We start from the raw sequence: 12,067 nt of genomic DNA, 5'->3' as shown, positions 1-12,067 counted from the left end.
CCTATTCCGCTTCAACTGTCTCATCTCGTTGGTTTTAAATTGATAAAACACATTTTTTCTCTTTATGTGGTTGTCCAGTTGTTTTATTTATTCATGGTCTATATTCATACCTTTTTGGTTATCATGGTTTATTTATGAATCCATTACGTCTTTATATAAGTCCTTGGACTGTTCCAGCTGTAAACAAAACTTTCTAAATTGCAAATAGGGAGAGAAAAATATCCAGCAAAAATAGCATGTTTGTATTGGATGGATGGAAAGACGGACAGGGGCCGGTTTCACAAAAATAGACTTTGACTATGGCTTAGATATAGTAGACAGTCAGACTTCAGATAGACATCTAAATCAGACCATTGCACAAAGCACTTAAGACTCTGACTATCTTAAGTAGGACTACACTGCAATGCATTCTGGGTAAAATAAGACACTTTTCAAAACAAAAAACATGGCGGATCGAGTAGCGCATTCAACCGCTCAGTGCAGTTTACCCCAGCGGAAAACGTGTTTATTGGAGGAGTTTAACAGTTAGAAGGACATTTTACTTGGGAAATTTAGTGGAGAATGTAGTAGCAAGAAGAAATGTTTAATTTGGAAAAAGATTGACAGTTAACAGCGTTAATCCGACCGTTGAGCGGAGCGTTAAAGACGTACAGAAAAGATACAAAAACGGTACAAGATGTCAAAAAAATAAATATTTAAGAGGAAATATCCTAAAAATCCTTTCCCTTCTCATAGCTCTCTCCATAATGCCGTCAGCAAACCAAAAATTATGAGCATTTTCCCTTTTCTTTCGGCTGTTTGTAATGTAACTGATTGTTACTGCTGGTTGCCAAGGTAACAGAGGCTTAGACCTGGGTTAGCCTGGGGAAAGGAGTCTAATTTCTTTGGTCTAAATTAAGTCAGTCTTTATTTTTGTGAAACAGTCTACCTTGCATTAGACTAGTCTATGAGCAAATTTTAGACTCGTCTAACACTATAGAGCGGTCTAAAATCAGCCCCTCTTTCAGATACATCTATATTACTATAAATCTAGCTGTTTGTCCATCAATCCATACATCGATTTATCTATCGATATATAGCCAGACATATAGATAGAGGATAGATAGATAGACAGATAGATAACACACAGATATAGATAGACTGTTAGACGGACGGACATATAGATGATAGATAGACGGATGGATAGATGACTGACAGACAGATCGTCATCTTCACTTATACAGCGCTTTTAACAATGTAGATTATTCCAAAGCTGCTTTACAGTGATAATAGGAAATCAAAGTAACAGAGATTGTTTTGGCTTTATGACAGCTCTAGAATAAAGTATAAAGAATAAACCGAATACAGATAGATGATAAACAGACAGACAATTTATAGATGGAAACAGCGATGATTCATTTTAATTCAACAGTTTGAGAATGCCAACCATCTGACCTGTTGGATGCATCTTTATGGTCGGCAATTAAAAATGAAAAATAAAGAGTTGTTGATTCTCTTGCAGTGTCGGGCTCGTATGAGTCAGATCCGCCCCCAAGCATGAATGTTCTGTAGAAGGTATAATTTGAATAAAGAGGTTAAAAAAAAAGAAAAAAAAGAAATCCCCATTAAAAACAACAACTCAATATCATATTAAAAGATTGTTTTATTCACAATTGAAGTGTAACAAATATAGTTTATCAAAAACTTTTGCTTTAATATAATTTATTACATGATAAGATCATAAGATTTATATAAATGATGGCTGGCAGTCTGCCAGAATGAAATATGTACAATTAAAAAACAAATTAACGAAAAAAGAAATAAAACCAAACAATTTCCCACAAAATTAATTGCATATATATTAAAGAAAAGCATAACAAAAACAATCAGATTATGTGCAATGGAATGATTATCAGCAATATAGTAGTTACATTTCTGAGGTTGTCTCATGAAGAAATAACAAACGACAAGAATCACAAACGAAAAAAGGCATTTTCTATGCAAGATCAACACAATATTTAAACGACAAATTTTAATCTGAAAAGCACATCTCCTATTCCTGTTCCAGACTGTCACCGAAGATTCTCAGTCACAGCTTGAGGAATCACTTTCACTAAAGAGACAGCACAAAGCGCTAGTCCGCGCTAAGCCGCGGCAGTGCTAAACATCGTTTAGATGCGCAGTATCATGAATACAGTGAACGCGATGTCTTATCTACAGTGTCACAGTGTTTTATGACGGGCCTCCCTCGAGATGACGTTACTCGCTAGCACACATATAGCAGAGAGATACCATGTCAAGTGTTGCAGTCGCTGGCCTCAAGAGAGGAACCTCTGAGGTATTTTTCCCATGTAGATCCACCAGTATAATACACTGGTTAAAGCACCACACCACTAGTTAAGCAGAGTGGGTCAGGTTTTTTTCTTATTTTGGAAACACTGCCAATGTAGACACTAGGAACAAACCTGTCAATCACATCCTGCTATTCAATCCTCAAGTTTGAGGTGTCAATTTCCAAAACACTATAAGACGGGAATTGGAGCGTTCCTCCTAGAATTGAAATGTGGAATGTAATGTGTAATAGATGAAGTGATGTATATGCATGCCAATGTGTTAGTTTCCTGTGTGTGTGTGTGTGTGTGTGTGTGTGTGTGTTGTATCCAGTGCCGTGGACTGCGTTGCAATCATTGGTTTGCATTATTTTCCACTGAAAATCTTCACTTGTGCTGTCACATTGTCCTACAGTAATATTCCTATTCTTTTCTACACAGAGAACCCGAACATACTGACTCACAACTTTGTGCTTTCATGTTAAATCAAAAGACACAAATAAAATGATAAAATCACAACAACTAGGCCAAAGTATGTTCAATTCACATTTGGTGGTACATTCATACAAATATTCACTCCCCTTTTTGACTGACCGTGTCCTAATAAACACTTTCCCAATGGATTTGAGTAGCTTCATCACTGTTTACTACAGAGCCCCTAAAGGGACATGGTAATGGTAAAATAAAAAATAAAAATAGAGATGGGATGAAATTTCTATTTCAAATCTTCAGCTCTTTTGCAAAACTTTTGCATTTGCTTTAAATTTTTTGCGCTTTCTTAAAATAAAAATAAAAAAAGAACTTGGGGGTTCCCCCAAGAAACTGTTCATTTGCAAAACTTTCATTATGTGGAGGGAGGTGGGAGGAAAAACTATATTTAAATGCTTTTAAGGGCAAAGGCAAAGTTTCTCTGGGAAACGTAATAAAGAGTCTGCAAATCTTTTGCAAGTTTCTTGGAGGAATGCAATCATTTTGCAAGAGAACGCAAAGGCATTGAAATATTTTCCATCACCATGTCACATTAGGGGCTCCATAGTTTTCTGCCCTTCACAATGAAAAAAGACAAAAAACCCTACGTCTTGAGTAATAAATTAACACAAAGTACTCTACAGTATTTTACACATCTAGGATAAAAAGTCTCTGTCTCCATTGATTAAGTAAACAATTAAAACACATTTTAAACACATTTTATGCAACAAAGTTAGCTCACGAATGTAGAGGAATGAATGATAAACGACTGTCCATCACAAGCTTAAGAAGACTGAAGCCAAGTAGGATGAAGCTCTTATTCAGAGCGAAAATAAATAGAGCGTTGCTATTAAAACGTGACTAAATTGATCAGTAAGACTAAAAGGCACTAGTTGACTTGCTTTCACTACCTTACTGTAGAATAAAGCCTCAAGATACCGAACCAAACATAACTCGAACGAAATGGACAGCAAGAGACGGCGAAGTTCGGTGGATATTTAATATCTTCGCTTCTGTAAACACACATGATGCAAAAGAAATAAAAACTAAAACAGAAAAGGATGTCGATGCACTTTGAGTTACCTATGGCTTTATAAAGTGTGTGAGAGGGCAAATAAAAAACGAAACACGTTCTGGTCTGGTCTCCTCACAGAGGAAATATGGTCCTTCTTGGTCTCTGAGGCTCAGAGACATGTCCAGAGTGTCAGAGAGAGAGAGAGAGAGAGAGAGAGAGAGAGAGAGAGAGAGAGAGAGAGAGAGAGAGAGAGAGAGAGAGAGAGAGAGAGAGAGAGAGAGAGAGAGAGAGAGACAGAGAGAGAGAGAGAGTGAGAGAGAGAGAGAGAGAGAGAGAGAGAGAGAGAGAGAGAGACAGAGAGAGAGAGACAGAGACAGAGAGAGAGAGAGAGACAGAGAGAGAGAGAGAGAGAGAGAGAGACAGAGAGAGAGAGAGAGAGAGAGAGAGAGACAGAGAGAGAGAGAGAGAGAGAGAGACAGAGAGAGAGAGAGAGAGGGGGTGAGGGGGGGGCGGGGGGGCAGCATGCAGAATCCCGAGAAAGAGACGGCAGAGGAGAAAGGGCTGTGGAGAAACGCATGAAACTCCAGCAGAAGTTCTGGAGGACAGGAAATCTCCAGCCACAGGGTTTTACACCCCTAGTTCTTGTCCACTGTTAAAGAAGGTCCAGGAAGTTACGTTTCATGAAGGATGAACATCACTTGAGATGGTTGGCTAACTCTGGGCTCGGTTTCTTAATGACGGGAAGAGGATGAGCCTCTGTGTTGAACACCCACTGATCGAAGGGCAAATGGTCATCGTCTGAGAACAGCAGATACAAATACCTGAAAAAAAGAGAAAGAAAATCTTTTAAAGGGCACTTTATGTTGTATATAGTTGATATAGCAATGCACAGATTGCCAGTGAGAGATTTGTGGTATTTGGAAATAAATATTATGTACATGAATCAGAAGCATAAACATCAAGATTATGAGGGGGAAATAATCATCACTAGACTCTTATTAGAGATTTTAGAATAAAAAATATTTCCAGCAAATATAGAAATTATAATATGCAGTAATGTATTTTTATAATTGCAATCTCTCTCTCTCTCTCTCTCTCTCTCTCTCTCTCTCTCTCTCTCTCTCTCTCTCTCTCTCTCCAAGATAGAAATTTTACAGCTCTAATGTAATGCCATAAATACTTTTTTTCTGACCATGCAGAAAAGTAATTTAAAGCAATTAATTATCTCCATTAAAGTCAACCTGCATAAATAAATCTACCTCTTAAATTCTGAACGTTCACTTCGTAAACAAAACATGAACATCTCCCGACTAAGTGCTGATGAATTAAAGTAAGACACTGCCAACACAACATCACTGTAATAAGGGATGGAGATTACAAACTACACAAAGTCTGAACATTTGACTTCCTTTGGCTGAGAGTCACAGCTAAAGGACATTGTTTCAAAAATGAAGATCATAATTGAAAACCTGCAGCCAAAGAAAAAAATCCCACAGGTTTATTTGGAAGGCCGGATGACACTCGTTAAAATACAGTCTATAAACTTCAGCTGGAGACTGCGATGCTGACGCCTGTTTTCCTGATGAAGTTGTGACATTGATAAAATGGTTTGTAACCCTTCCTCCCTCTCGGTTCCTCTGTGAACACGCACTGGCTGGAGATCCGCCGATGAACGGCTCTCTGAAAATATAAGCTGTTGACCTCAGGCCTCCAGAGTTAGAGCTAAATCACGCGTGTCCACTGGATGAACCAGTCCTGGCAGCTTAAACTGCACCTGACCTCGCTTTGCAGCCAGCGTGATCTTCAGACCTTCAGTTTTAAAGCCCTGCCACTGGCTAGAAACAAACTGGAAGGTTAAGGCCAATTATAAACGAGACTAAGAGGATTTATTTCATGACAGAGGTGACAGCAGTATCACACTGCATCTGCAAGTGAAATGGACCCAACAGCTATCAAGCTGATATCCTTTTTTACATTTTAAATACTTTAAATTGGAAGTATTTGTTATACTGTGATTTTTTTGTGACATCTCTTCTCTTCTCTGATGATGCGTTTACTGGCACGAGGGCGGGACAACCTGTCAGTCACATGACATCACAGCTGTAGCAAATCACAACCATCCAATCAATTCCTGGTGGACAAAATCAAGTCTCGCCATTCGCCTTGTTTGAGAAGCCGCTAAGCTTAAAGGTACAACGCGTAATATTTCTGAGGATCTGTTGACAGAAATGCAATATAAGATCCATAACTATGTTTTCAGTGGTGTATAAAGCATAATGAACCGTTATGTTTTTATTAGCTTAGAATGAGGCATTTATATCTCCATAACCGCGGGCGCCCCCTTCTATGGAGGTCGACATATTGTGTGGTCATGTTTGTAGCGTAGCCGACAGCGAACACACAGCGCTACAGTCTGTCTACACACACCGCGGGTTCCCGATCATTGAAATGCGCCGACATGTTTCTACGGTGGCCCTAAACGGACAAACGCGTTTTGTTACTATGTTGCTCTTCGGTCAAGGAAGCAAGCTTAGTTCAGCGAATAAAACACTGACACAATGATGAACAAGTAACAATAATATTCGCAATAACATGTAGTTTTACTGAATAATTAAGTAAACATGATTTCTTAATTTATCCTTATAAAGAAACCTCATTGCTGAACTGGCTACTCTCTGCTGTCTCAGACGACGACATCACTTCCAGTCGGCCACCGTAACTTTTGTTGGTTGCAATTCATAACCTCACCCCTAGATGCCGCTAAAAATCACACACTGCACCTTTAAGTAAAGCCTCAAAATACGGAACTGCACCCCAAAAGCAGCAAAAAAAAAATCAAAAAATCATGTAGCAAAATGGAGGTTCGGTAATTTGTTTTGGATCCCATTGACTTTCAGTTTCTTTTTACATAGAAGGAAGTAAAGGCCAGTTCACACCAAGGATGATAACTATAACAATAACTAATGTTTATATAATCATTCTTATTCTATGAGAATAGGGAAAGCCACACCACAACTATAACGATAACGACGGTAGTAATGTAATTGTTAATTATGTTTTAAAGCGATTTTTTCCAGCTGAAAAATTATAAAAACATTGATAGCCATCTAGAATCCAATCCTGCTTTAATGGATTTAAATAATTTAAAGCGACAGATGACAAAACTGCAGCATGTGCCTATAGTAAACTGCAGATGGTGTGGACGCCAATATCGTTATCGCGACAGGTGAAACTCGAAAAATTAGTATATCGTGCAACAGTTCATGTATTTCAGTAATTCAAATTAAAAGGTGAAACTAATATATTTAGTATATATAACTATATACATATGCATGATTATACTTTTCAGAGGGCCGACATTTCTGTATTTAAAATGCTTTTTTTTATTGATTTCATGTAATATTCTAATTTTCTGAGATTTTGAATTGGGGGTTTTCACAAGCTGTAAGCCATAATCATCAAAATTATAACTTTTGCACGATATTCTAATTTTTCGAGTTTCACCTGTATATCGTTCTTGGTGTGAATGGGCCTTAAATCATACAGGTTTGGAATGACACGAGGATGAGTATCCTTGTGTTTGGAGCTCCGTCGAATTGATTCATTAATCGCTGATTTTCTTCTTTACCACTCATTTATAAACAAGCACTTTCTATTTTTATATCATGTGAACTTATCCTCGACACTATTCCTTATAAAAAACAATCGGATTGCTTTGATATCGCTACTTAGATCCAACTTTCCGAATCTCGGCTACTAGCCTTTAGCCCGCTAGCATTTCACGCGTGGCCTCGCGCCTATCGACCCTCTCATTTTACACCCGTTTGACTGAAAGGATACGTGTTATATCCATCATTTCAGTCCTAAATTAGTAGTGATATTGGTAGTATCACTACTAATTTACTGTTCATCTGTTATAATGGCGAACATATCGGATGTGTGTCTAACGTTACCTCTGAGTGCAGGTGAGGACACATTCGAGCTGGTTTCGGTACGATTGGAGCTGGAGTCGGTGGAGAAACAGATCCGCGTTCTGCTGGTGAAGCAAGCCGAGCTGCGAGATCGGCGATCAACGCTCGAAACATCACGCGCCGATGCTCACAAGTCAGTGGTTAGTAACTTTTTGACTCCGACTTCGTCTACTCCGTGCGTTTCTCTGCCCAGGAGGACGCGATCATCTCTGCCTTCATTCACTCCGGCACCGAGGCAACACCACGGACCCTGGGTGATCCCACAGCGGAAGACACGAGCCAGGACCAGACCAAGGACTTCCCCCCCCCTCCCGGTCTTCGAGATCTCCACCCGGAACCGCTTCTCCCCTCTTCGCGAGCCGGAACGTGACGCCGCCGTGATCATCGGCACTTCCATGGTCCGTCATGTCCGTGCTACCTCAGGTAAGCGTAAGGTGCGCACTCACTGTTTTCCTGGTGCTCGTGTTCTTGATGTCGCCGCACAGATTCCCGAGATCCTGAACGGTGACGAGCGCGTCGGAGCTGTGGTCCTACACGCCGGGACGAACGACATCAGGCTGCGGCAGACGGAGGTTCTGAAGAAGGACTACAGAAGCCTGATCGAGACGGTTCGCAGCACATCGCCTGAAGCAACTATCATCGTGTCTGGACCGCTTCCCACGTACCGACTAGGACAAGAAAGGTTCAGTAGATTATTTGCTCTAAATGAATGGTTAATGTCATGGTGTAATGAACAGAAACTGCTCTTTGTAAATAATTGGAATCTGTTCTGGGAGCGACCTAGGCTCTACCGTGCTGATGGCCTGCACCCCAGCAGAATCGGAGCGGCTGTTCTGTCCGACAACATCTCCAAGACGTTACACACCATATGACTAGTAAGTCAAAGTCCAAATCACAGTCTTTGCTGTCCCAACTTAATTGATATAAGTAGTGTAGAACATTATATAGAAACTGTGTCTATTCCTCGCTTAGTGAGGCCAAACAATAAATCTAGTGTAGGATCTAGCAAAAATCTTATTGTAATTAAACCAGAAAATCTAAATATCAGTGAACAAAAACAATTTCTAAAGCTAGGTCTTCTAAACATTAGATCGCTCACACCTAAGGCGGTTATTGTAAATGAAATGGTCACAGATAATAGTTTCGATGTACTTTGCCTTACTGAAACCTGGCTTAAACCAAATGATTATTTCGGTCTAAATGAGTCTACTCCACCAGGATACTGTTATAAGCATGAGCCCCGTCTGATCGGTCGTGGCGGCGGGGTTGCAAGAATCTATAGAGATATTCTTAATGTTACTCAGAAAACAGGTCACAGGTTTAATTCGTTTGAAGTACTTGTGCTAAATGTTACGCTCTTAGATGCAAGAAACAAATCCATATTATCTCTAGCCTTGGCTACCCTATATAGACCTCCAGGGCCCTATGCTGATTTCCTAAAAGAGTTTGCATACTTTCTCTCAGATCTATTGGTCAATGTCGATAAAGCAATAATTGTTGGAGACTTTAACATACACGTAGATAATACAAATGATGCGTTAGGGACTGTGTTTACAGATTTATTAAACTCCTTTGGGGTCACGCAAAACGTCAGCGGTCCCACTCATCGTCTAAATCATACACTAGATTTAATTATATCATATGGAACCAATCCAACTGATATAAATATTATACCGCAAAGTGATGATCTCACTGATCATTACATGGTAACTTGTATAATACGTACTGCTGAAATTTGTCACGTTGCGCAACGTTATCGACCAGGCAGAACAATCCTTCCAACCACTATAGATAGATTCTCAAATAGCTTACCTGATCTATCTCAGCTGCGCAGTGCACCCAAACAAACAGATGAACTAGAGGAAATGACTAGCAGTTTGAGCACCATGTTCTCTAGTACACTAGATATTGTTGCACCAATTAGATTAAAAAAGGTAAGAGAGAAAACTAAAGCACCATGGTACAACAGTGCTACGCATGCAATCAAGAGAGAAACTCGTAACTTAGAGCGTAAATGGAAACAAACTAATTTAGAGGTCTTTAGAATCGCGTGGAAAGACAGTATGTCACGTTATAAAAAGGCTCTAAAAGCAGCAAGGGCTGAGCATCTCCGCAAACTAATAGAAAATAACCAAAATAATCCAAGGTTTTTATTCAACACCGTGGCTAGACTAACAAATAAACAAACATCACCAGAGCAAAATATTCCATTACAATATAGTAGTAATGATTTTATGAATTACTTCAATGAGAAAATAGAAAGCATCCGAAACACAATTGTAAATATACAATCCTCTATGATGTCTTATGATTCAGCCTCAATTATGGCCCCTCTAGAACAACTACACCGATTTACAACTATAGGACAGGAAGAGCTAAATAAACTTATCATTGCATCGAAACCAACAACATGTTTATTAGATCCAATACCCACTAAACTACTGAAAGAAGTGTTACCTGTAGTCGAAGAGCCTCTTCTTAATATTATTAACTCGTCTTTATTTTTAGGTCATGTTCCAAAAATATTCAAGCTGGCAGTAATAAAACCTCTCATTAAGAAACCGCAATTAGATCCAAATAACTTAGCAAATTACAGACCCATCTCAAATCTTCCATTTATGTCTAAAATACTAGAAAAAATTGTGTCCGCTCAATTGTGCTCTTTCTTACAAGAAAATGATATCTATGAAAAATTCCAGTCGGGATTCAGACCGCATCATAGCACAGAAACTGCGCTAGTTAAAATTACAAATGATTTACTTTTAGCTTCTGACCAAGGCTGTATCTCAATACTAGTTCTACTCGATCTAAGCGCTGCGTTCGACACTATCGATCATAAAATACTCCTGGATCGACTACAAAACTACACTGGTGTTCAGGGACAGGCATTAAGCTGGTTTAGATCTTACTTATCAGACCGTTACCATTTTGTCTGTCTAAATGGGGAAAAATCAAAGATAACGTCAGTAGACTATGGAGTGCCGCAAGGATCGGTGTTAGGCCCTCTGCTATTCTCAATATATATGCTGCCACTTGGTAATATTATAAGAAAACATGGAATTAATTTCCACTGTTATGCTGATGACACTCAATTATATATCTCATCACGACCAGATGAAAACACTAACTTATCTAAATTGACAGAGTGTCTAAATGATATAAAATGCTGGATGACGTGTAATTTCCTGCTATTAAATTCAGATAAAACGGAGGTACTACTTATTGGTCCAAAAAACTACCCACAAAATCCCTTACAATACAACTTTAATTTAGAAGGATGTCCTGTTACTTTGTCCACTACAGTAAAAGACCTGGGTGTTATACTAGACCGCAACTTGACTTTCGAAAATCATATTTCATATATTACAAGAACAGCCTTTTTCCACCTTAGAAACATTGCTAAGCTACGCAACATGCTATCTGTTTCTGATGCAGAAAAGTTAGTTCATACTTTCATGACCTCGAGACTAGATTACTGTAATGCTTTATTAGCTGGCTGTCCTACATCCTCAATTAACAAGCTACAGTTAGTGCAAAATGCAGCTGCTAGAGTTCTTACTAGATCAAGAAAATATGATCATATAACACCTATTTTATCATCTCTACACTGGTTACCTATTAAGTTACGTATCAATTACAAAGTATTCCTACTGACCTATAAAGCCCTAAATGGTTTAGCTCCTGTGTATTTAACAGACCTTCTATCGCCATACAATCCATCGCGCTCTTTAAGATCACTAAATTCGAGGCTTCTGGTCATTCCTAGGATATCTAAGTCCACTAAAGGAGGGAGGGCGTTCTCGCATTTAGCTCCTAAACTCTGGAATAGCCTTCCTGATATTGTACGAGCCTCAGACTCGCTGTCCCAGTTTAAAACTAGATTAAAGACGCATCTCTTTAACCAAGCATTCACTTAATGCTTAACCTTTGATACTGCTGAATCGGTTCGAATGCATTAACATTATGAACATCAGCTATGCTAATTATTTCCCATCTGCCTTTCTGCTGTTATCTCGGGACGCTAGTCCCGAGGTAAATAGCGTTCGTCAGCTCCAGTTTGTATCCAGCCTCTCACGGAGACTTCAGATGCCCCAACGCCTGTGAAGAGACGACTCGACGCCTGTGAAGAGACGACTCAAAGCCGGCGATATGTTATGCCATAAATTAATACTTGATTAACTAACTGTATTTTTCTATGTACATTTCCGAAATGCAATTTCTGTAAAGCTGCTTTGAGACAATGTGTATTGTGAAAAGCGCTATACAAATAAATTTGAATTGAATTGAATTGAATTGAGTATATG

General features: G+C 39.1%; 1 protein-coding gene across 1 annotated transcript in view; it reads right to left on the bottom strand.

Moving 5' to 3' along the window:
• Positions 1–1,624: 1,624 nt before the first annotated feature.
• Positions 1,625–12,067, bottom strand: part of man1a1 (mannosidase, alpha, class 1A, member 1) — a 142,675-nt gene continuing 132,232 nt past the window's right edge. Inside the window, exon 12 of the mRNA XM_077247081.1 lies at positions 1,625–4,613. Within this exon, the coding sequence (XP_077103196.1) occupies positions 4,487–4,613 (127 nt within the window). The 3' untranslated portion in view covers positions 1,625–4,486. The remainder of the gene's footprint in view (positions 4,614–12,067) is intronic.

This window comes from Siphateles boraxobius, unplaced genomic scaffold, assembly GCF_051911475.1.
Source record: "Siphateles boraxobius isolate OS27281-9 unplaced genomic scaffold, OSU_SipBor_1 105, whole genome shotgun sequence".
NCBI lineage: Eukaryota > Metazoa > Chordata > Actinopteri > Cypriniformes > Leuciscidae > Siphateles > Siphateles boraxobius.
Note: the sequence above shows the minus strand (reverse complement) of the source record. Positions and strands in the feature narration are given on the sequence as shown.